The sequence below is a fragment of the Glycine max genome, chromosome 5, assembly GCF_000004515.6.
Source record: "Glycine max cultivar Williams 82 chromosome 5, Glycine_max_v4.0, whole genome shotgun sequence".
Classification (NCBI taxonomy): domain Eukaryota; kingdom Viridiplantae; phylum Streptophyta; class Magnoliopsida; order Fabales; family Fabaceae; genus Glycine; species Glycine max.
The window spans coordinates 33,912,227-33,939,462 of record NC_038241.2 but is presented as its reverse complement, the minus strand read 5'-3'; the positions used below and the strand labels follow the sequence as shown (position 1 = coordinate 33,939,462).

The 27,236-nt window shown below is 32.0% G+C and overlaps 1 protein-coding gene across 2 annotated transcripts; it reads right to left on the bottom strand.

Annotated features, from left to right (window-relative positions):
- Nucleotides 1-815: 815 nt before the first annotated feature.
- Nucleotides 816-7,279, bottom strand: LOC100780998 (putative ABC transporter C family member 15). Of its 2 annotated transcripts, none has more exons than XM_003524114.3 (11): nucleotides 7,097-7,273; nucleotides 6,053-6,946; nucleotides 4,497-5,926; nucleotides 4,316-4,402; nucleotides 3,637-4,230; nucleotides 3,371-3,535; nucleotides 2,875-3,169; nucleotides 1,949-2,469; nucleotides 1,809-1,872; nucleotides 1,440-1,679; nucleotides 816-1,222 (listed from the first exon to the last, which is right to left on the bottom strand). In XM_003524114.3, the coding sequence occupies exons 2-11, from the start codon at nucleotides 6,894-6,896 to the stop codon at nucleotides 1,104-1,106; spliced, it is 4,359 nt and encodes a 1,452-aa protein (XP_003524162.1). In that variant the 5' UTR covers nucleotides 6,897-6,946; nucleotides 7,097-7,273; the 3' UTR covers nucleotides 816-1,103. The 2 variants fall into 2 exon arrangements, 1 of the variants encoding a protein (XP_003524162.1); XR_414408.3 differs by lacking the exon at nucleotides 816-1,222 and having other exon boundaries at nucleotides 1,601-1,679; nucleotides 1,949-2,007; nucleotides 2,250-2,469; nucleotides 7,097-7,279.
- Between the last annotated feature and the right edge of the window lie 19,957 nt (nucleotides 7,280-27,236).

The window sequence follows — 27,236 nt, the reverse complement described above, 5'->3', positions numbered from 1 at the left end:
TTAAGTGAACTAAATATGAATCATTAACTATTACTAGGTTGGTAAAATGGATTTGACCCGCAATTAGGGTCAATGTAAACTTTGAAAAATAATCCATTTGGCTTAGCCTGTATAGTCCGATAGATCAAATGGACTTGAGTCACAAACCTAGTTAGTAATATATAATAAATATTACATAACATATAATAATTTATTAATATAATTTATAGTTTTATATTAAAAAAAGAAAAACATATAATTTAACAAATACAACATAAAATGCATAATAAATAAATTTTTGCTTTTGGAAATTTTTTATGTTTTTACAGAATTAATTTTTTAATTTTTTTATTTATTTTTGAATTGATACAAATAAGTCAGGTGGTCCAACATAAGGCTTGGTCTAAGAAATTTCAGGCCTGGATCGACCTATTTTACTATTTGGCTAGATGGATCGGATCGAGAAAGCCCATCCATTTTGTTAGTCTTAAATATTACATCAAATCTTTCATTAATAATTAAGATTAAAATATAATAGTTTCATGATTTTTTAAGTACCAACTTTTAACATTTTGGCGATAATGGTGTCTTGGGAGCCTGTTGAAGCCTTAAAATAAATCAATACAGAACCTGCTACGCTCTAGGGCTCTTAAATTCCAATTTTAGAGCTCCAAAATTGGAACTGATCAAAATTCCAATATTTCAACACTTTTGCACGAAACTGTAAACAATAATCAATTGCAAAACGAATGTATTTTGGAAAAGGAAAATTAGGTTAGAAAATCAGTCAAGTTCTTGACAGTAGAAGAGCAATTTTTTTAATCTGCAAACATTAATTTGTTAGAATATTAATTTTATTAGGAGGGAGGATCGAACCCACAACCTTTTGTCTCTTTCGTCAACCATCCAACCCATGTTATATCTCCCCTACAACACCAACTAAGAATATACTCATATGATTAGAAACCCCAAATCTACGTTAACCTTAATCCTTAAGTTGCTAATGTAATCAGTCAGTGTCTCTTGAGCTGCGCTCCAACGCCTAACTTTTCTCTATGTACAGTATGGTGGTCTGTCACTGCTATATTATCCTCCTGAAAGTATCTTATGCCTGTCCCCATTGTCTATCTTTTTTGAAAGTTACTTTGGGATGATCTCCTAAAAAATTCTGTGACTAACTTTGAGAATGAAGAAGAATTGTTCTGCAGCAATTGAGCCGGTTCATCATACTCTACAATTGTCCCTGTACAAGTCAAAATAGTAGTGCTTGTCAGCAACTTACACAAAGGGGTGCAATAATATGCTACGATAATTTGAAAAATCAAGTTAAATTCAACCTAACATAACACTCATTTTCAGTCCCCCACCTCCCCATTAAATTCTTTTGGATGATAACCTTCACTATTAGATAATGTTTTCATAATCATTAATGGTATGATCACATGTATTGAAGTACATACCTTCATCAAGGACCAAAACCCGATCATTATCAATAACTGTAGGAATTCTATGTGCTACCGTAATGACTGTACATCCACTTGTTTCTTCCCTAATTGTCTTCTGAATTAAATTGTCAGTGGCAGTGTCAATGGATGCAGTTGCCTCATCTAGGACCAAAATTCTTCTTTTCTTCAGTAGTAGCCTAGCAAGGCAAACAAGCTGCCTTTGTCCAACACTCCAATTCTCTCCATTCTCGGCCACTACATCAGTGAAAGAATATTTCATATCAATAACAGCATTGGGGTGGAAAAGCACCAGAACTGTGGAGTTGGACGTACGGTTATTAAAGTTATACACCTGAATGGAGCAATTTTTTAACATATTTATACCTGGTGCATCAAGAAGTCTTTGATCCCGCCTTACTATTTCAGCAAGATGGCACTTGCTGAGAACCTGAAAATAGTAGTTTTTTCAGTAATAAGATAGACATTAGCATTTTCAAGAAAGTGTGTTAACTGCTAATGCTAACCTCCCAGAGTTCTTGATCTTCGTGTTGTTCTAGTGGATCCAAGTTAGTCCTTACAGTACCTAGAAACAAGGTTGGATCCTGAGGAATTATGCCAAGCTTAGATCTTAAATCTTGCAGACCAATCTTGGAAATATCTACACCATCAATAAGTATAGATCCTTCCAAAGGCTCCACCACTCGAAAGAGGGCTTGCACCAGAGTAGATTTTCCACTCCCGGTCCTGCCTACTACACCAATTTTCTTTTGTGCTGGAAAGACACAAGTGACACATTTGAGGACCATAGGAGCAGCAGGATCATACCGTATATGAAGGTTACGTAGTTCAACTTTTCCCTCCTTTGGCCACTCTGGTTCAGGTCTGCAATCTTGAATAATCAATGGCGCTTCACTTGGTATGCTAGAGAACTGCAATATTCTCTCAACTGATATCATTTTGTTCTCAACATTGCAAAGATTCCATATCACCCAAGCCTGAAGGACATTCAAGTTCAAACCATAAGTAGCTACCAGACCCGCCAAGCCTGAAAATCAGAAGAAGCAACTTAGCAATCCTATAAACTTGTTAGTGGATCTAATCTTAAATCTTAATTATTTCATTTGCTCGTTAACAAGTATAATTGAGAAGGAATTGGTGAGAGAGGAAAGAGAAGCATATTTCAATCACCGAGTACTGCCACATGCATCAATCATAAAGTACCACTAGTGTGTGAGCATCATGGCATCATAGTTACATCCAGAAGGATCTAATACAAACAAGTTATTTTTCTTTTTGGTTTTAAAGTTGTAACCTTAGGTTAATCAATAACGTGTAAGTGTCCCTCTTTAGAGCTTCTTAAAATAATGTTGTAGAAAAGTGGTTCTCACATGCATGCATGTAACTGCTATCACCACTGCTGATAAGATGAATAGGGGAAGAAGAAGCTTACTTGGATCAATGGTAGACCTTGGAAGAGTCACCAAGATGACAAGTACAAAATAGAAGACCAAATTGAAGAGGAAATTGATTCGGACAGACAACCATTCCATGGTGCCAAAATTGTGAAAGGCTACCCGAGAATAATCGTCAATTAGAGCCTTAACCTTGGTGAAGAATAGTTTCTCTTGATTGAAACAGCGGATTGTGGCAGCCCCAGCAATTGATTCTGAGAAGTGGTGCAAGATTGGTGCCTTTCGAATCCCAACCATCCTGGCTAATTCCCTGGCTGTTGTGATGTAATAAGCCTACAAAACTAAATAACTTCATCACTAGAATACTAGATTGAGTCATGCAAGAGTTCGCACATGCAAAGGTTTATGACAAGATGAGCCTTCAGCATGACACGAGCTACACTATAATCTTTTTAGTTCATGCTGATAAGACTTTGACAGGAAAATGACATGATTTAATTTGTGTACATTGTCAAAGATTGATACAGTTCTTACCTGATACCAAATGGAAATTGGAAGCACCGCAAAAAAGAGGAGAATGACTTGCCATGCAACTTGGGACATTAGCACAATGATACTCAATAACTGGATAAGTGCAAATACTAGTCCAGCTAATCTGTATGGTATGTCTGTGTCTACGATACTTTGATCCGTTGATGACTGTAATCATCAAGAAGAGAATGATTGAAATCTGATTAAAGCTGATACTAATCAAAAGATAGCAATAATCTATCAAATAAAGAAATAATAGTGAAACTGACCCTACTCATAATTCTGCTTGAAGGTGTGGTGACAAAAAATGAAACAGGTGCCCTGAAAACTGATGTGATCATTCCAAGAAAAAGGCGTTGAGCAGTTTCCACAGCAACAGCTGCCATTAAAACAGTCCTTCCCAGTATGAAGATGGTGCCGGTTAAAGATAGAAGAACAAATGTTCGCATAAGCTGTTTGTTGTTGACCCTGCCTTTCTGCTCTGTAGCCCATGAAATCCAATAATTGCTTCCCATCTGCATAACTTGAAAGAGAATTTGGCAGAGAAGAATAACCGGAACAAGTGCTCCTTTATAAGCAGATGTGACAAATGTTGAGTAAACACTCCATTTCACTCTACCCGTCTCTGCTTCCTCTTCTTTACTTCTCCCCCAATCCTCCATGATCTCTTGAATATTTTCTTCAGCAACTTCCATTTGATTTTTTTGGCAGGGTCTGCAGCTAACAGAATCATCTTCTTGGCATGGATTTATTTCGTGTACTGTTTCTTCGTGAGCAGCCATTTGTTGAACAAGTTCAGAGTTGGGACATGCTATAAGTTCTTTATAGCTTCCTGACTCCACTATTTTTCCATCTTTCATTACCTGCCAAAAAAGTATTTTAATAGTGAAGGGTCAAACACTTGTAAAGCAATTTCATCTGCTAAAGATTAGTGTTCAAATAGCTTACCAAAATGAGGTCTGCAGCTTCCAAGAATTCCAGTTGATGGGTAGCATAAACAACCGTTTTATCATATAGAAGTTTCATGAGACATTTCTGCACAGCATTTCCAATTCTTGGTGAAATTCATTGAAAGAAATAAACGTTACATCAGAAAGTGCATCAGTAAAAAAAAAAATAGCACTCTAACCTTAAACAAATGAGTTCCGGTATGAGCATCAACAGCACTAAAAGGATCATCCAGGAAATAAATATCAGAATCATTGTAAACAGCCCTTGCCAATTGAATCCGCTGTTTCTGCCCACCACTCAAGTTTATGCCTCTCTCCTCCACCAGGTTCAAATCTCCATCACCCCACATGTTGATGTCCTGGTGCAAAGCACAACCATCCAAAACATCTTCATAAAATTCCTTTTTCATTTGCTTGCCAAACAATATGTTCTCTCTTACAGTTCCAGACTGAATCCATGGACTTTGGGGTACATAACTTCTAGTCCCGTAGACTTTGGTTACTGCCCCAGAAACTAATGGAATTTCCCCAAGCAAACAGCAGAGCAAACTTGATTTGCCAGACCCCACTGACCCACAAACTGCTACCTTCTGACCTTTCTTTATCACTAACTTTCCTGTAATTTGAATTGCTGGTTTCGTGTGAGTTTGATCATTTGTTTCCCATGCATATTCGCCTGGCTTAATTTCAATAGCCACTTCTGAAATCTTTGAAGTAAGCTTGTTTATGAATTGGTTTTGATCGTCTTCCTTGATGAACTCGTGGATTCGATCAACAGAGACTTTTGTTTGAATGATCATGGAGATAAGCTCTGGCAAGTTGTAGATTGGTTCTTGCAAAATACGAAAAGTCGCTAAAGCTGAGAGGACTGTAGCTGTTGTTAGTTCTGTTTTCACCAGTATACAAGCACCAAAGGTGACAACAGAAACTAAAGTTGGAGATGTCCAGAATAGTGTGGCTACTGCTGAGCATGTATAGAGGTATTTCTGTAGCCATCCCCTCTCAATTTCCCTAAGTTGGAGAAGTTTCTGCAAGAATGAAGTTTCCCATGAATGTAATTTTAAAATTCTGATGTTCTTCATGGTCTCTGATGTCACTTTAATTCTTGAATCCTTAGCTTCCATGATCTTGGAGTGCAAACCTTCTTGCTTATTGGCCAAAGGTGTGTTACACACCATGACCAATATGGTGACACCAAATGCAGCAAAAGAAGGAGTACCACCCAGATTTATGTATAAGATTACCAAGGCCAAAATGATCTGAACTGGAAGCAACCAAACTCCATGAATGTACCAGCAGAAGTCCCCAATTCTTTCAACATCCACATTGATCAAGTTTATGATTCTACCTTGTGTTGGTCCAGCACACTTCATCAATAGGGACTTCCCATAAATTAGAGATATGAGAGCAGCACGCACCCGGATTCCAATTCGTTGAGCACCGAAGTACCATTGTCTTTGACTCAGTGACTCCACAGTCTTTGCAAGGAAGAAAATAAATGCAAGAAGCAATCCATATTGGATGCTTGAATCACCATCATCCCCCAATAAAAAATTCACAAAATTTGTGATCAACAAGGGACCTATATAGGAGGCACCTGTGTTAACACCTACAAGTGTAAACAAAACAGATAAATTACTTAGTAATTAATACATGAGTGACTAAAGTTGAATAAAGGTACAGAAAAACCAAAAAGGAACAGTAGTAGTGATACGGAATAAAATATAAAATATACCAGCTAAAACTGCGTTTAAGGCCAAAGACTTCCATAGAGAATAGGCAATAGCTTTTGTCAAGGAACCCCCTTCAAGTTTCTGTTTGCGAAGTGATTCTTCCAACACGGAAGAAGCATTTTCTGCCGTTTCAGAAGGAGGAACAGGAGGAATATGACCAAGTTCAAGCTTTTTAATCCGACCGGCTTTAAAAATGGGATTCAACCATCGAAATGCAAGTTTGCTCCACATGCTTGCATTCGTAAAAGCCTCTTCATCTTCCTCCTCCATAGAAGATTCCTCCTCTTTTTCTAGTAAGAGTTGTTGTTCTTGTTCCACATCACTGTTTTCCCTTGCACACACATTGAAACAAAGAAGTACCAACAAAGGCAAGGAAACCGAATCTACTACGTTATCCTCTGACAAGAAAAACCACAAGTCGATTGATTCAAAACCTTTTACCAGCTTCAAAGACAGTAAGATTGCATCTATGCTACAAGCAAAAACCCACCATAGGATCAGAACAAGAGGGAACCCGAACCTCTTGTTCTCCCTCACTTTAGTCCTCATTGAATAAAACGAAACTATAGTGGCCAAAACCCAAGTTAGAGCCAATGAAACAGAGTTAAATCCAATTATTTTCCTAGAGCTGTATTGGTAAAAGGCTAGAGCCATGTTCATAACAGAAATAACAGCACAGGATAGAACAGTGGATACAGCGAAAACCATTGGTCCTCGTTTGAAACAATCTACAACACGAACATGGCTAAGAGTGCTTTGTCTCAAACTATCCACCAAAAGCCATATCAAAATGGCATACAAGAATGCCACATTGACCGTTCCCAACAGAGCATCCAAAACGACCATGCTTTTGAGTGATGATGGTGTAATGATGAAGAAGAAACAAAAGGCAGGAACTGTAGAATGGTAAAAAAAAAAAAATGCCTTATTGAATTACTTTAAATATAGAAACAAAAAAAATGTGAAAAGAGAAGTGATATGTATGTGATGTAAAGATGGCATAGGATGATAATGGGTTGAAAGAAAAATGAAAAGCATTGGCACACCTGGCTATGGAAATAGTAAGGAAGCCAAGGGAGAATTTACAAGTGTTAGTGATGATTGACGGTAGAGTCGGTAGACAGTAGTAGGCACTGGATTCTGACAGAGATGAGACTTATATATATGGAGCACACACAGGGCGAGGACTAGAACGCTATAGAATCACATTCCAATACCAAACTTTAATAAATTAAATTGAATATTTCTTATCGTTTTTAATGTTATCATTTTTTTGGAAGACAAATCAACAGGGGTATATATATATATATATATATATATATATATATATATATATATATATATATATATATATATATATATATATATATATATATTCATAAGAGTGAGTTGAAAATCGCATTTAGTGAAATCCAACCAACTCAGAAAAGATAAGTACATAATACATGGACGAAACCAGTATTCAATGTCAAGAAAACGGAATATGTAAACAAAAATTTGTCTAAACATATATTGAATATTGGTAACAAAAATTTGTCTAAACATATATTGAATATTGGTTTCGTCCATGTATTATGTACTTATCTTTTCTAAGTTGGTTGGATTTCACTAAATGCGATTTTCAACTCACTCTTATGAATATATATATATACATAAATTTTTATATAAAATCTTGGTAATATAATGTTTCAAAACATTAATTACACAAATTATCTATCAAAATATGAGACGTCTTTTTTTCCCAGCATAAATTAAATGTTTTTTTAAATAATGTGTGTATATATATATTGAGAAGAAAAAATAGCACATAAAATAAGATAACTTGTTATGATGTATTCAACTTAAAATGTTTTGGAAAAAAAATTGACAAAAATATTTTAAATCATTAATAATGAATATTTTCTCACTAATAATAAAAATTAAATGATGATTTCATAATCCCCACTAATATAATGGATTTGTTTACTAATATAACATAAGTAATTATTTTCTAATTGAGTCTAATATAATGAAATTATATTTCACTACTATTATAATTTTATTAAGTATTTGTTATAAATTAATAAATAAACACACCTCAGATTAGTGACAAAAAATTTATTGACTTCAAGTCATAAAAATTATAAAGCTACCCTTATAATATTTATTTTTTTATAACGGTAGCTTTAAGAAATGCATCATGTGATTCACGTTGGTGAAATAGAATATAGAGAAATGGAAATAATTTCGTTATCACAGAGTCAATAAAATCAGCATAAAAACGCAAACCCTAATTAGTAATGTATTTTATAATTTTTCACTGTAAATTTCTTAATTAATGTTTTAAAATATTTTTTAATATTGTATTTTATGAATTAGAATAATTTCTTATATCATGTAAGCCCTTATAAATTTTTGAAGAAAAAAATATAAGAACATCACTAAAATATTTAAATTTCTTATATATATATAATATGTAAATATTTAAATTTTCATTTTTCAATCACTAAAAAAATTTTCTTTTTAAGTGTTTTTAAATTTTAGTGATTTTTATGTAAATATTTCATATGAGAGAAGTGAATGACAATCTTCCATTTAAGTTATTTTCATGATAAAAAAAATGTTCCGCTTACATGAAAAAGAAAATATTGATAAAAAAAATTTATCACCAAAAAAAATTAAGTTTATAATATAAAAATGCTGAATGTTATGATTTTTGTTTGTCGTTTCCATACAAAGGGTTGATTTTTTTATAAAAATAAAGAAGAAATACAAGTTGACTTCATTTCATTCAAAGAAGCCTTTATATTTTAAGTCTTTAATGATTAAATGTGACTTTTGATTCATTGTATATTAGTGTTATTTTATTTTGTTATATTAAGTTTTAAAAGTTTTATTTTAATTCTTTATGTTTTTTAAAATTTTAGGTTGATCTTTTGTGTTTTCAAAAATTTCGTTTTGATATATTAAGTTATAAAAGTTTTATTTTTGTCCTTTATGTTTTTAAAAATTTTATTTTAATCTTTTATGTTTTTTAAAGTTTCATTTTAGTCTTTTCTTTTAATTTTCGTTAGCAAACGTTAATATAAATTTTAAAATAATTACTTGAAAGCTTTTTAAAATTCCTTCAATCACACTTACTTTCATAATCCATTATTTTTTGTAAAATTCATAACTACCAAAATAAAATACTACAACCATTGTCCACTCATATCCGCAACCTCTATAGCACTATAGTAGGAAAATTACATTAAATTCTAGTTTGAGGAATAGATAGGTTTGCAATTACAATTATATTAAAGATTGTGGAATGTATCAAAAGAAATATATTTATGTACCTTCATGGTCATATGTGGAATGATTATGGTTAGTTGCCTGTTGATCTATGCCTCAAGTGTGACCAACCTTGCTAGGGCAACAAAGATCAACATAGGTCAATACTTTAGCTTTATCGCAAAGTCATGTTGTGTGTTAATGGTGTAACTGCACTGGGATGCATATCCAGGGATTTTGGGATAATGCCTAAGTGAGAATATGGTGAAACCATCCCTAAGGATATCAAGGTGCACATTAGGGCAAGAGGGGGGTATATCCAAGAATAAATCTAAGGAGGGATAGATTACATACACTTGAATCCTCTGATTAGGTCTCTCAAATCTTTTTATTTTACACAAGGTCTCCCCAATCCTAGGAAAACTTATACTGAAACTAGTTTAAGAATAATCTTATTGATTTTATTGTTAAATTCATGAGCATTAATATTTAAACATAAACATTAACTTTCACATCTTATTAAGTTTTACAAATTAAACATCTTCTAAATTTGAACAATTTTATTACTATTTTATTCTCTCTTTTTTTCTTAAGATTTTAATCTCTTTTTTATATATAAATATAGTAATATATTAAATCCTTAAAATATTATACAAAATCAAAAGGCTTTAACAGCAATTATACTCAAAACAAATTTAGAAATTTGTAATTCGTAAATGTCCCTATCACGGGAATCTCTGTCCAGTCCACCAACCTTTGCTGAAAGATTTTTGTGTACGTATATGTATATTACGCATGACTGGAGCAAGTAAGTGAACTAACAATTTATAGAATTTTAAAATATAAATATATTTATGTCAAATCGAACCGTAAGGTTTAAAAATAACAAAATTAAATCAATAATCACCGTTTGTCGATTTTTGATTTGACGTCTAGTGTAATTCAATTTTAAACATCCGTACTTGTATCAACTATTTTGTTACCTTTACACGTTATTTATTTACTACTGCATCACTGTATTAGTGTACTCCACTTCCTTTTTTCTTCCACTTCTATACTTTTAAATTAATTTCACTTAATTTTAAACTAAATATACCTTCATTTACAACAATGTTTTTCGCTTTTCCTTTTGTGTAACTATAATCACTGGTAATTTAATCACAAAATGATCCTTGCTTTTTTTTTTTTTTTTAAATTCTAACAATATAAACTCTTTCTTTGCAATTATGTTTTTTTTTATAAAAAAAACATATACTTTATCACATTTTAAAAATTATTTCAATTGATTTTAAAATATTACTCTCACACTTAAATCAATTATGATGTACATCTAAATTAAGCATGTTCTTAATTTTTTAAATAATAGTTTAGATAATTCCTTAAAAAAACAATAGTTTGGATAAGAAGAAGGGAAATAGAGGGGGAAAACAGAGAAAATGTATATTCTTTTATTTTGTTAAAAAGGTAAAAAAAATCAAAATAAAACTCAATTTCTATTTTTCTCTATTTTATCTCCAATTTAAATTTAAATTTTTGCTTCTCCTCATATTCTTTTCTTACATCCCACCAATCATTTTTTTTACTGAACACCCCACCAAACATGGATAAATATAGAAAAGTCATGAAAAAATGTCGTCATCCATATTTACATTTAATGACGTTTAGATCTAACTATGGTTGAAGTGAAGGGAAAGGGGAAACTTTATCTCAAAGGCCAACCAGAGAAAGTTGCCTCAATCCGAGTTTTTTGTCAATTTCGTCGTCCTTTGGAAGTTTGTGGGAAACTAAGAATCGAAGAGGTAAAATTAAATTTGAACTTTATTTGAAAATTGATTCAAAGTAGAAACAAACAATCACAACTTCTCAACATGTAGTAGTCAGTATTGCTGTGCAATGTATCCATAATATTAGAATTAGAACACTGATTACTTTTTTTTCAAATTAAGTCAAGCACACCCTCTACTTATGCTGTTATGCACCCTCCACTTTATATGTATTAACATTGGTTATAACTTATAAGGGATACTCAACCCATTTACATGTCATTAAAAAATCTACTTGGTGGTTACAATATATATAATGTGACCAACCACCAAAACATTAGATAAACACCATACCATTTAAACTTTAAAGCATCCCTCAGTATATAGTGGTACTAGCTACTATAATTTGTGTAAAAAAAACCAAAACCCAAAATCTATCCACACGTAACAGCCAATATCCCTCATCTTCGTTGCATGCACTCCACCATTCTGCCAACCATTCAAGTTTCACCTCCCCAGGTGTATCCTGCTTTGCAACCTTGTATAATTTGATGTGTTACTCAGCTACGTTGCAAGTCCACAAAGAAATATGCATTATCACACCAGGCGGAGTACAATTTTATTTCTTACTTAAAATTGATAAAATTAAATAGTATCAATTAACTTTCTTAATTAATATAAAATTAATTATTTTAATTTATATATTAGTCCAGACGGAGTGCAATTAATTTTAAAGAAAAAACTCACAAGCAAGTAGTACCAGTACGTGCCCTGGCGTGATATTCTGACAGTATTTTGGACCGAAGTTTGGCAATGGATTCAGTGAGGGGATCTTATCTAATTAATTTATATTATGTATCAATATCATCACACATGTATGGTGAGTGGAGGGCAAAGTGGACAAACAAAACTTTAACATGACGAAAAAGACAAGCTTTCTTTATGCAATAATTTAAATCACTGATCACACCAGCCACATGGTTTGTTATGAGTCCATGCCTTACGGTCCCAGGATACTGATGCCTTTAGGGGTTATCTTTTGTTTATTTGTGGAAGGTTTTATTAAACACACGTTTGATGAATGTCTTGTATATAGCATCCATATTCCATGACTATATGTATATTGAGCGATTTAGTATTGGCTGTAGGTAGGTTTATGTGTTAGATATTCAATTTCATAAGATAATATAAAGTGTCCACTTTGCAATAAATATATATGGCCGTAATTGAGAAAGTGAGACTAGCCATATTTTATTCCACCTGTTTATTTAGAAACATTCTGCTGCAGTTGCATTATTATGTACCCAAAAAAAGAAAAAGAGAATTCGAATTATTTCACATGGCATGTCACATGTGAGCCATATCCATATGTAGTGTAAGCACGTACCAGTCCAGCATTCCAGCTCATACATCACCGCTGGTTACAAATAGCTAAATATTATAAACTGCCCCCTACAAATATCACTGTCATCCTCTTACCAAAAAGACACACATTTCTACATCTGTGACTTCATTTGGCTTCTTCATGTATTGTTTGGTTTAAAAGAAGAAAGAGAATAATTTTAATGATGATGAAGAAAAAGAGTTAGATTTTAATGAGTTAAAGAAATATCTTATTTAGTTTATGGGGGCAGGGCAAAAAAGAGAAGGAAAAAAAACAAATTTAGTGTTAATGGTTAGATAAATTTATTTAATTCAGAATAATTTAGTCCAATTAATATAAAAAAATTCTCTCATTTTTAAATCTCCTAGCTGTAAGGTGTCAAAATGGAGTGAGACAAAATTTTAGCTAATTCCTCTATCTCCTCCTCCCGCCAATTTTTTTTTATCCAAATGCTAAAAGCCTATAAAAATATATGTTCTCTATGTCCGCATCCAAACAATGTCAGAATGGATTGAGAGAAGAGTAAGCAGCGCTATATATTATACTTAATATTGAAGGCCGAAGTCACGTAGCTATCATCAAATAGCTAGATATGAAATCTCACTTTCGCAACTATTAAGTTATTATATTTTATTCTAAAAAATGTACGTCCGTATAGGCTAAAAAAGTAATGAATAGTATCAAAATTCAAAAGCGGGGACAAATATCCTTAGCAGATATTGTGGCACGGTCCTAGCAACTAGGAAACCAAGTGTTCAAAATGAGCAAACACTAAAAAGAATTGAAAAGAGAGAGGGTATTCTTTAGTCTTTATCCATGAGTTCCATGTCACGAGAGATGATTTGGCGGTGTGGATTTCACAGTGTCGTTAGCTGTAACGGGCGAGCATGTGTTTGTTGGACGTTGACGTGTGTCGCGCACAACAGCTACCTACGCTTGTTGTGTGTGAGTCTCGTGGGGCCAATCCCAAACCAAACCATCACTCCCACACTAACACGTGATTTTATTTTCGATTAAAGGATAAATATAATTGCTGAGTCAGTTAGTTCACGAATCATATCAGAATCTTTCAATTCATTATAAATGCAATTCCAATCTCCCCTGCCTCTGGAATCTCATTTCAATTAAAGCCACCATGATGCCAGCCATCGTTGCACTACTTGCCAAAAATCTTTAATCCATCATTTCAAATATTTAAAGGGATAATTTTATTAAATATTTAAAAGGATAATCTTATTACCTATAATCATCCTATCTAATTCAAATAGAATTATCTTTCTAGTAAAAGATATACGTGGTTTAGAAAAAAAATGACATGACCATAAATAATTAAGTTCAGTAAAATTTATAAAAGTCTTCTTTATTTATAATTTCACATGCTAATAAAAAAAAACAACGTAAGAAAAAAGACATTGGGCAAAAGTCTCAGGATATATCATCCAAACGGGATAAGTACTTAATCATATCATAATTAAATTAAAAGTAGTATAAATAATAGAATCAAAAAAGAAAAGTCGATGCATGCATTTGGAATATTGGCTATCCATGTACAGCCCCATCTGTGGAAGAAAGCACCTTGGAGAACACGATGCCATCTTAATCCTATTGTCATTTGTGATTGGGGAGAAGTGTCATTGACCCACTAGAGTTGTTGCAACCATAGTTGGAACTTGGAATCATGTCCAACACTTATTGAACTTGATGCGTGAACAACAAATGGTGAGTGCTCGTCGCAGCGGAAGCGAGGACGAGGTCTCAGATCAGAGCTTGCTCTGATATTATGTTAGATTTCATCTTAAAACTAATTGACATTAAGTGAAGTTGTCCAACAGATATATAAGTTACACTCCAAGAATTGAGACAACCGATGTGAGACTTGAACATTTCCTAATAAATATAATAATGTAACATATTTAAATGAAACATTAGTTCTAAAAAGAAGATGAACCTCACACATGAGATTATTAATTAATAAGCCCTTTAGCTTTTTAACCTGGATTGAGAGGTCATTATTCCATCCCACTAAAATGTCTTAGGTTGAATAAAAATTGAAGTCAAAGATAATTTATAAACAAATTCTTCTTATTTTAAAAGATAAAATCATGAAGACTCATTATAACTAAAGTGACAAATATCAAATGATCCTAATAATATGCTATTGGACTTAAGTAGAACATTTGTATTAAAATGACCTAAGTCACACATGAAACTTTATAGACAAATATTTGAAGATTAAAAGTTAAAATAGACGATATCTCAAATAAGACGAACCAAACAATACAACATATTTGAGCAATTTGAGTGGAACATTAGTCTTAGAAAGAAGACCTAAGTCATATGTGTTATTGTCAAGTCTTCTAGTATCATGAAAAGTCCATGATAGATTGTAAATATGATTTTCTCTTATTCTATTGAGATATCTTTTAAAGGATAATTTTAAAAGTCTATAAAAGTCAAAATAAACAATATCTTAAATGCAATGAATCCCCTAATATACCAAATTTGTTAAGCCAACATTAAAAGAGGGCATAGGCTACACATGGAATTGTTATGCCCTTTAGCCCTTAACTTTGACCAAGGACTACTAGGTAGATTTTCATAGTGTTCAAGTCAAACCAACTCAATGACTTTTAGACATGGCAACACAACCCGCACCCGTCGGGTTCCACCCGCCCCCGCCCCGATTTTAACGGGGAAAAGCCGAATTAACTGGGTCTGGGTGCGGGTGCGGGGAAAACCCGTGGTTTTAATGCGGGGCCGGGGTCGGGGGGTAGTCACACCCGCCCCGCACCCACCTCCGCCCCGCACCCGTATACGCGAATTTACCAAATTACCCTTATTTTACCCTTAAATTAGCAAGTATATATGGAGAAGGATCCTGAAAAGTGAAAACCTAATTTCCTTCATCACTCATCAGCCTCCTCTGCGTGCGTTGCTTCCTCCTTCTTCACTGTTCACCAAATCGCAGCCCTCTGCTCAGCCCTCTGCGTTGCTTCCTCCTTCATCACTCATCAGCCTCCTCTGCGTTGCTTCTTCCTTGTTGTTCGGTGCAGGTCCGTTTCTTTCTCTCTCCAATTTAATTGCTTTAATTTTAATGGAATTTCAGAGTCAACTTGTTTCTCCCTTCTCCGCCGTCCACCGTCGCTATTGATTCTCCTCCGATTACACTGTGCTTTTTTTGTTAAACTGTAAAAACTTGACTTCACTTCTCTGCATCTCTTCAACCACAACTACAATAGATCCATTTTTTTTTAAATAATTATGAAGGGATAGAAAATATATCAAGAGGATCTTATATGTGTTGAGCTAGCTTACCGTCTTCCTGTTCAGTTTTTGATTGTGAGAAGTTTTGTACTTGATAACTTTATTTACTTAGCTGAAATGAAAACGCAACGGCGAGGCAAGTGACTTTTTCGAAGAGAAGAAGAGGATTAATCAAAAAGGCTGAAGAACTCTCAGTTTTGTGTGATGCTGATGTTGCTCTCATCATTTTCTCTTCTACTGGCAAGCTCTTTGAATACTCTAACTTAAGGTCTTTCTTTCTCTCATGAATGAAAATTAGAGTTAGAACAATGTATTTTTTGGTACTTTTAATTTTTATATTCTTAAAGTTTATGTGTGCATCAATGGAAGCAGACTATAAAAGATGAAAGGAAGTCTATAAATACATTTTCAGAAATAATGAAAACAATGTTTTGATATTTATTAAATTTCTAAAAATGCTAGATCTTTTTTCAAAAAATGGAGAAAATATTGATCTACATTCTCTTATGCTTATTAAAAGTGAAAACAAACACAGGAAACATTTTTTTTTGTTTTTGAGAAAACAAACACAGAAAACATGAAAAGTAGACAAACTCCTATGTTGTGCATTTGTTTAGAACTTTTTTTTCAACTTTTATTTCAGCTAACATTAATTAGAGTCCCTTTTCCTGTGTTAACAAGACATGGTTGTATGTAATCTTGTGACGGAGTGTCATGTTCTTTTTACTAGTGCTGAGATTTTCAATTGTAATTTTCTGAAGTTGTTTGATTAAGTATCTAAGATAACTACTTATCTTAGCATCATTGTGCAAAGTGATGAGATTGACATTTTGAATCTAAGTTATTTACTATCTTTTGTTGCTGCCTGTCCTGTCTTAGTGTGTACAGTTTAGCCAAATAAAAAACTTATTATGTGCAATTAGTTTGAAGAGTTGGGTTCTTCCTTCAATGCAATCAATGTTTAATTTGTGACCTGTTTGATGGCTCTAACAGTAGCTTGTATAGAATTTCATAATTTATGTTAGTAAGTTAAGAATTACCATGAAAAGCCTTATAATATAACTGGACTCTTACTATTATGTTACTATTAAAGATCTTTTTTTTCGAAGAAGCTTACTATTATAGGTCTTAACACTTTCAAATGCTTCAGATCTTATTATTTAACAAATAAACTTTGCATTATTGATATAATTCATAGTATTATGAAATTGAAAGTAAGCATACTCAAACAAATATGATGAATTTGTCTAACATCGGAATATGATTAATTTGATTGCTTGTGTTTGTGTTTTATCACTTTATTTATATGTTCCATTTCCATTCTCAACCCTTATTGTTTTATCTTTTTGGTCATCCATTACAGGGGATAGTATTATAAGCATAGAGACTAGTGATTAGTATTTAAACTTGAGCCAACAATTTAAAGGTGAGTATTACCAAGGTCTACATTATTGTTTAAGCATATTTCAACTGTCCCTTTTTCCTTTTTTTACTTGCTCAATGTTGATATTGCTGTAATATTCCTATCATTTCTTGCTTCATTAGGAATTATTGAAATGTGACTCTAATAGATTTTTTATGAATTATTGGTTTTAGATGGCAAATGAAGGTACCTCTCAACCACAATGTCCACTCATTTCTCAAGGAAGTACACATCATCCAACTCTAAATGAACAAGAAAGTTCACATCAACCAACTCCAAATGGACAAGAAAGTTCACATCAACCAACTCCAAATGAAAGTGCTAACCCGTCAATTGTTGCTCCTACTCCCACAACAACCGATACTGTGGAGGTTGATAGTGCAGCAACACAAAACCGTCCAAAAAGGCGTAGAAGTGAAGTTTGGGATCATTTTGAAAAGATCATTGTTGATGGAAAAGTTAAGGCTAGATGTAATTATTGCAAGAAAGATCTTGGTGGATCATCAAATGACGGGACATCACACTTAAAAGGACATTTATTGATTTGTCCTCACAAGAAGATTTTGGAAGGTAAAACGGATAAAGGACAGACATTTCTTACTGCTAAAACTTTGCAAGGTAAACAAGAGTTGGGTACTTGGAGTTATAATGTTGAAAATGTTAGGAAAGAGCTTGCACATGCAATTATTTTGCATGAATATCCACTTTCGATTGTGGATCATATTGGTTTTAGAAGATACTCAGCTTCTCTCCAACCATTATTTCAAGTCCCTTGTAGAAATACTATAAAAAAGGAGATACTCAAAGTGTACGAATGTGAGAGATCATCAGCTTTGAAGTTGATAGAAAGGCTTGAAGGAAGAGTGGCCATTACTTCTGACATGTGGACTTCGAGCAATCAAAAAAGAGGGTATATGGCTGTGACTGCTCATTACATTGATGGAAATTGGACTTTGCATAGTCAGATTTTGAGGTAATTATATTTTCTTCAAAAAATAGTTTACTTATGTGAATGTATGTATGTTCTTGAAAATTTAAGTTTCATTAGTACTCTGTTGCATGCATTAATGTAAATGGTTTATTAACTTTCTTATTTAAGTTTCATTAATATTATAGTGAATCTTATTATGTTAGGTTTATTTATGTTCCTGCACCTCATACAAGTGAAAGACTTAGTGATGTGTTGGTTGAATGTTTGATGGATTGGAACATTGATAAAAAATTGTCTACTATCACTTTGGACAATTGTAGCACAAATGATGCAATGGTTGAAAAAATTAAGGCTAGGCTGAAACCAGATTCACTATTAAGGGATGGGGCCTTACTTCATATGCGTTGTTGCGCACATATACTAAATTTGATTGTAAAAGATGGCTTAGAAGTTGTGAAAGATGGGGTAGAGAGGATCCGGGATAGTGTTGCATTTTGGACTGCAACACCTAAAAGGAAGGAATATTTTGAGTCGACAGCGAATCAGTTGAAAATCTCTTGCACCAAGAAATTGGCTTTAGATTGTCCGACTAGATGGAATTCCACTTACAAGATGCTTGAAGTTGCCATTTTGTATGAAGATGTATTTAATCGATTAGCACTTCGGAGAAATGGGTACACTTGTTTGCCAACAAGTTCACAATGGAAATTTGCAAAAGATATTTGTGAAAAATTGAAATTGTTCAACTCTATCACTGAAGTGTTTTCTGGCACTAAGTATCCAACTGCCAATGAATACTTTCCTAAGATTTGTGAGATCAAAGAAGCAATACTTGAGTGGATTGAATCCTCTGATGAATTGATAAAAAAAATGGCCGAGAACATGTTGGTAAAGTTTGATAAGTATTGGAGTGTGATTCATGAAATAATGGGTGTCGCTGCTGTTTTGGATCCTAGGTACAAAACTGATTTGCTTGAATATTATTATGCAATCTTCTATGGAAATGATGCTGATCATCAAGTTAAGTCAATCCGACAATTGTGTTATGACTTGCTTTATGATTATCAATTGAGAATGAACAATGATTCTAGTGGTGATTCTCAAATATTGGAAGCTAATGTTGGTAATGTTGGCAGTGATGGTTTGAAAAAATTTGATTTGTTTGTGATTAAGAAAAAAAGAGCTAGAACCTCATATGTTAGAACAGAGTTGGATGTTTATTTGGATGAGGAAGTTTTACCAAGAAGTCCAAATTTTGATATTTTATTGTGGTGGAAGTTGAATGGTGTCAAGTATCCAACACTTCAAGCAATTGCAAGAGATGTGTTGGCGATTCCTGTTTCTACTGTAGCTTCTGAATCTGCGTTCAGTACCAGCGGTTATATTGTAAGCCCTCATCGAAGCCGACTTCATTGGACCACTTTAGAGGCTTTGATGTGTGCTAGAAGTTGGTTATGGAGTGCTGAGAACTCGGGTAAATTTTTAATTTATTCATTTAAATATGAATGTATTTGAATTAGTTAATAATTTTGTATATTTTAAAGATTGTCATTGTTTATATTGTGTTATATTGATAGGTAATTTTAATTCTAATGTGGGAAATGAAAATGCTATTTTACTCACTGAAATGGAGTTTGATGATGAAGGTATTCTTTTTAAAGATTGAATTAAATTTGTCAAGTTAAATATTTATATTCTAACTTTTATTTTTCAATATAGGTGAACCGACAGAACCATTGATAACTGACGTTACTTCTGTTGCAATCTCCCGCCTTGAAGATGATGATTTTTATTAAACTTGGTTCATTTGGAACTTTTTTCTGTTTTGATGATTTGAAATACTTTGTTGTTTATCAACCAACTCCAAATGAAAGTGCTAACCCGTCAATTGTTGCTCCTACTCCCACAACAACCGATACTGTGGAGGTTGATAGTGCAGCAACACAAAACCGTCCAAAAAGGCGTAGAAGTGAAGTTTGGGATCATTTTGAAAAGATCATTGTTGATGGAAAAGTTAAGGCTAGATGTAATTATTGCAAGAAAGATCTTGGTGGATCATCAAATGACGGGACATCACACTTAAAAGGACATTTATTGATTTGTCCTCACAAGAAGATTTTGGAAGGTAAAACGGATAAAGGACAGACATTTCTTACTGCTAAAACTTTGCAAGGTAAACAAGAGTTGGGTACTTGGAGTTATAATGTTGAAAATGTTAGGAAAGAGCTTGCACATGCAATTATTTTGCATGAATATCCACTTTCGATTGTGGATCATATTGGTTTTAGAAGATACTCAGCTTCTCTCCAACCATTATTTCAAGTCCCTTGTAGAAATACTATAAAAAAGGAGATACTCAAAGTGTACGAATGTGAGAGATCATCAGCTTTGAAGTTGATAGAAAGGCTTGAAGGAAGAGTGGCCATTACTTCTGACATGTGGACTTCGAGCAATCAAAAAAGAGGGTATATGGCTGTGACTGCTCATTACATTGATGGAAATTGGACTTTGCATAGTCAGATTTTGAGGTAATTATATTTTCTTCAAAAAATAGTTTACTTATGTGAATGTATGTATGTTCTTGAAAATTTAAGTTTCATTAGTACTCTGTTGCATGCATTAATGTAAATGGTTTATTAACTTTCTTATTTAAGTTTCATTAATATTATAGTGAATCTTATTATGTTAGGTTTATTTATGTTCCTGCACCTCATACAAGTGAAAGACTTAGTGATGTGTTGGTTGAATGTTTGATGGATTGGAACATTGATAAAAAATTGTCTACTATCACTTTGGACAATTGTAGCACAAATGATGCAATGGTTGAAAAAATTAAGGCTAGGCTGAAACCAGATTCACTATTAAGGGATGGGGCCTTACTTCATATGCGTTGTTGCGCACATATACTAAATTTGATTGTAAAAGATGGCTTAGAAGTTGTGAAAGATGGGGTAGAGAGGATCCGGGATAGTGTTGCATTTTGGACTGCAACACCTAAAAGGAAGGAATATTTTGAGTCGACAGCGAATCAGTTGAAAATCTCTTGCACCAAGAAATTGGCTTTAGATTGTCCGACTAGATGGAATTCCACTTACAAGATGCTTGAAGTTGCCATTTTGTATGAAGATGTATTTAATCGATTAGCACTTCGGAGAAATGGGTACACTTGTTTGCCAACAAGTTCACAATGGAAATTTGCAAAAGATATTTGTGAAAAATTGAAATTGTTCAACTCTATCACTGAAGTGTTTTCTGGCACTAAGTATCCAACTGCCAATGAATACTTTCCTAAGATTTGTGAGATCAAAGAAGCAATACTTGAGTGGATTGAATCCTCTGATGAATTGATAAAAAAAATGGCCGAGAACATGTTGGTAAAGTTTGATAAGTATTGGAGTGTGATTCATGAAATAATGGGTGTCGCTGCTGTTTTGGATCCTAGGTACAAAACTGATTTGCTTGAATATTATTATGCAATCTTCTATGGAAATGATGCTGATCATCAAGTTAAGTCAATCCGACAATTGTGTTATGACTTGCTTTATGATTATCAATTGAGAATGAACAATGATTCTAGTGGTGATTCTCAAATATTGGAAGCTAATGTTGGTAATGTTGGCAGTGATGGTTTGAAAAAATTTGATTTGTTTGTGATTAAGAAAAAAAGAGCTAGAACCTCATATGTTAGAACAGAGTTGGATGTTTATTTGGATGAGGAAGTTTTACCAAGAAGTCCAAATTTTGATATTTTATTGTGGTGGAAGTTGAATGGTGTCAAGTATCCAACACTTCAAGCAATTGCAAGAGATGTGTTGGCGATTCCTGTTTCTACTGTAGCTTCTGAATCTGCGTTCAGTACCAGCGGTTATATTGTAAGCCCTCATCGAAGCCGACTTCATTGGACCACTTTAGAGGCTTTGATGTGTGCTAGAAGTTGGTTATGGAGTGCTGAGAACTCGGGTAAATTTTTAATTTATTCATTTAAATATGAATGTATTTGAATTAGTTAATAATTTTGTATATTTTAAAGATTGTCATTGTTTATATTGTGTTATATTGATAGGTAATTTTAATTCTAATGTGGGAAATGAAAATGCTATTTTACTCACTGAAATGGAGTTTGATGATGAAGGTATTCTTTTTAAAGATTGAATTAAATTTGTCAAGTTAAATATTTATATTCTAACTTTTATTTTTCAATATAGGTGAACCGACAGAACCATTGATAACTGACGTTACTTCTGTTGCAATCTCCCGCCTTGAAGATGATGATTTTTATTAAACTTGGTTCATTTGGAACTTTTTTCTGTTTTGATGATTTGAAATACTTTGTTGTTTTGAATATGTATTGGTTCCGAGCTAGAATGATATTGAGAACGAACTTAAAATGTTATGAGCTCTTTGGAAGCTTTTGTCGTTTTGAATATGGATTGGTTATGAGTTGTAATAATATTTAGACAAAATTTGAAGATGTTCTAAGCTTGTTAGAAGCTTTTGTTTTAATTATCTTCTCACTAAACAGGTTTTTTAGAAGCTTTTGTTATTAGTTCTTTTTGTTACTGTGAAAAAAATAATTTTTTTTACTACAATTTTCGCGGGTGGGGTTGGGGCGGGGCTGGGAAACCCGTCCCCGTTGGGGGCAGGTCTGGGTGTACAATTTTTATCCCCGACGGGTTTGGGGGCGAGGGCGGGGCTGGGTACAGTGAAGCGGGGGCGGGGGCGGGTATGTTAAAACCCGCCCCCGCCCCGCCCCGTTGTCATGTCTAATGACTTTTGGTTCAGTAATATGTTTGTATTTTTGAACTAATTGGTAAAAATTAATTATTAATAAAGTCAATAAATATTAATCAAACTTTTAAATTTATTTTTTTATAGTGAAAACATATTATTAGTCTTGTTTAATCTATAAGACGTCTGTAGATTTTAATTTTTACCTTTCCAATATTTTTTACCCATATGACACATGTGGCCATTACGTAAAATTAAAGTTGGCCCTCTTTAATTTATTTGTTTATTCTGTGTGTGTGTTTCAGGTGGTCTTGTTATGTTGAGTAAATAATTAAACCTACACTTTTTAATTATCAATGAGCTCGCTTGCATGTTGATCATTTAGTTTTAGTCAGAAATCACTTCCAATGATTGTCGATATAACTCTGTCTTCATACTTTTTGCCTTGGGAATTGCGACTTCAGTTGTACTGTGTCAAAAATCAAAACGAGAGAGGTTTGCACTTTGCATGTGTTAATATTAAGGCGAGTAAAATACAGAGTTAATTTTGACGTTACCCTTTTTTTTTTAATGAAATTTTTTACTTTACCGGGTACCCAATCGTTGGATGCTCTTGGAATACTTGGGGAAACAGACGGCAAGTTTTATTCATAATTCTGTTCTTATTAATTTTATTTATTTCTTAAAATAAAACTATAAGTACCATCTTACCCCCTTTGAAAGTTAAAAAATTGATTTGCTTTGTTTGCAAATTATTATAACCAATTTTCAATTCATTGTCTTCTTGAGCGTGGTTAATTAGTTAAAGGAAGAAAAAAAGAATGAAACAATCATTTAAGCCACTGAATCATTTAAGGTCTCTTCAAAATGTTTTGAATACACTCTTAAAAGATTTTTGTTGATTTAAATGGTTAAATAATAAATTTTATTGTTTTATAATATATTGTTTACTGTTAACTTTATTAGTAAGATTATATAATTTAAAGATAATCATAAAAAAATATAATTTAAATATAAATATATAGATCTTGTTGGTTTTTTTTTTTTTTGCGTCAAGGATATCCTCAACCAATAGTCAAAATTAAGTACATGTTTAAATGAATGTTGATAAAATTAATTTTAGTTAAAAATTATTTTAAAGTAACATGATTTATGTCTGAATATCTTAATTATAAAATTAAATGAGAAATAAAACTTAATATAATTTTTTTATTCAACATAAAATTTACTCAAAATTACTTCAAGTTTGTGATTTGGAAAAAAGGGACTAAGGTTTGTAAAAGATGAAACTGTTTTGAAGAGTAATGTTAAAAATATTTAATAATTTTCAAAATACTTCAAGTTTTTTGGTGAAGTCTAATATATAGATGAACATAATTTATTTTTAAATTGGAAGTATTAAGAACGTGTTAAAAAAAACTGATACCCACTACAAGCATTAAATTATATTAAAAGATTAATTTCTAAATATAAGCGTTGTTTATTAAAAAATGTTAGCAATACTTACAAGTATAAGTGTTACTAACTACTACTTTCACCAAAATAAAAGTGTTACTATTACTAAAATAAGTTTTTAAAATTAAAGTTATTTGAATTCTAATTAAAATCCATTACATTATGAAATTAATCATATTATTTATTGATAGTGAAATGTTAAAACTATTTAATTATAAAACTGTTAAACTTTACACAATCTAAACTGTTCAAATATGTAAACTTCCTGTAGCATATGAATTAAAGGGATAATTTTTTTAATATAATAAATATAAATAAATTTTTATTATTGGGTTTTCTTTATTAATAAATTTATTTATTTTTTATCATGGAATAAAAATATTTTTAACCTCTTAACTAATAAAGTTAATACATATAGGATAGAAAAATTGTTAAGCAATAAAATATAGCAAAAAATTAATAATAAAAAAATATTGTGTTGATGAAAGCGTTATTACATATTTAAATCCCGACCGCAACATTTACTACTAGTCGAAGGAGTATTACTAAATGAGAAGTAGAATCTTGTCATTAATTGAAGTGTTGTCATGTCATGACTTGGAGGCATGTGGGATGAAAGAGGAAGACGAAGCATAATTACTCAGTAGAATCCAAATACATAATTACTCTTGTCCTATTCGGTTTTCCGGTTTGCAGACTATTTAGTAATGTGACAAGCTGTGAAATGGTCCAAGGAATGGAATGGGATCATAATGTCGACAGAATGACAGGAGTGGAGTAGGAATGATAAACTGTATGCAGATTATATGGATACTTGGAAAAATATCTGCAAGTAAAATGAATAATTACTCATAATATTAAATTTGGATATGGGATGAATATTCACTCATAAATTTATGTAGATATGCGTGTGAAAACTAGAGTATCGCATCTATCCCATCCCTACGTATTTCATATATATATATATAAATTTTATGAAAAAATAATTATATTTTTATGACTAACACTTTAAATCTCTAATTTCCAATAATATCATTATTAAAGAGTGAAAAATCTTATATTATTATGTTGGACGATTATCAGAGATTGAAAAATCTTAAATATTTAATTTGAGTTTTTGTTAAATGATCAGAATATTAATTTTAATAATAGTTATATTAGATTTTTTTATAATTTTATTTATTTATAACTTGAATTTGTATGAACCAATATTATATTTTCTTGTTTTTAATATTACTTGTGTTGTTTTTAATGTTATGTTTAGGTTATTTGAGAATAATTTTTCACTATAATTGTAGTAATTTTGTATTGATTTATTAGTGCTAATTTTATATATAAGTAAAGTACAAATTCCAGGTGTGTGAATATGAATATATAAATATGGAGATGAAAGATTAAAATTACTACATGTCCACGTATTTGATCGGATACAATGTTATTTTTAAACACAAATATGGGATAGGTACTATTGGACATTATCCATATCTTACATGTTGTTATCCATAGATTGGAGAATGAATATCAAATAGTACCTTAATCTAAATTTACACAAATCGATTGACTAAAAGGCTCTGAGATTGTTAGACTCTAATAATAATTTTAAAAGTTTTCAAGTTATAATCAGTTTTTAGTTTTTATAATTTTTTTATTTATTTTTCCTTTTTTTATTTTAAAAATAAACTCATTTAAAAAATTATTTATTTTGTTAAAATTATGTTTCTCATATTACAATAATGATGATAGTGTTATTGATGATGATAACAACAATTATAACACGGATGATGTTAGCAATGATGGAGGTGATGTCACTGGCAGGGCTACTGATGGTGGTTGCGATGTCAAGAAAGTTGTTGTTGATAGTGGTGATGTTAGCACTGTTAGTAATGTTGGTGGTGGTGATAACTTGTAAGAGTCATTGTTCAACTAGTAAGAAAGTAGTAAGAGTATATTATTTTAAGAACTAAAAATTAAATTCGTAATTTCTTCTAGTTTTAAAAATGAATGCAAAAATATTTTGCAATTGAGTTAAAAATCATTTTATCTTTATTTTAGCCAAACATGTTTTGTTTGAAAATTATATTTGGAAATTAAAAAATAAAAAACTTACAACAACCTCCAAACATGTCCTAAAGAATCAACTTTTACTTGTAAATTCAATGTATATTTTGTAAGGTTTAATTTAATTTCTTTCAAACCTTATGTTATGTAACATAAAAGGGGAGGAGAAGAGTAGGAGTGTGATAAAATGGGATGATTTTATAAGTTGTTTAGAAAGGAAAAAAGTGAAAGGAAAGAAACTTATTTTTTATTTCCTCTTATTTGGTTGTACAAAAATTGAGAGAAATATATAGAATCTTGAGAGAAATTTTAACTCCTTTTATCTCTTAAACCATCGCCGATAGAATATTTCATTTTGAGATCTTAGCCATCTTTTTTGTAGATCCCACGGCACCACACCACTCTCAAGATTTCCTCCATTTTTTAGTCTAATAATAAATCTCATTTTAAGATCTTAAATCATTTTTTGTAAGTCCTACAAGAATTGGATGCAAATCAATTTTGTGAAGAGATTAAAAAATTTATTTATTTTTAAGTGGATGTAGATCTTGGCCATTCTTTTATAAGAACTAAATCTTCACATAAAGATTTAACATCCTACTCCAATAATGGATCTTAGCAAGATCAGGTCTTGATGCTAAGATCTCCTTGCAAGATCCCTTATTAGAGATTAAGCTTGAAATAGAATCTCAAGGCAACATTTGTCATCAACCATTGCGCCACGCTTAATTGTGTATCTATATCCAATATTTTGATCTTTTATATAAGAAACAAATAATTAATTTACCAAGATCAATAAAAATAGTTAAGTCAGTTAGTTATAATTAATAATATCATAAATATTTATTTTATTTTAAAAATACCCATAAATTAATTGATTTAAGTAGTGATTATATTTTGTTTTTGATAAATAAGTAATGGTTATATT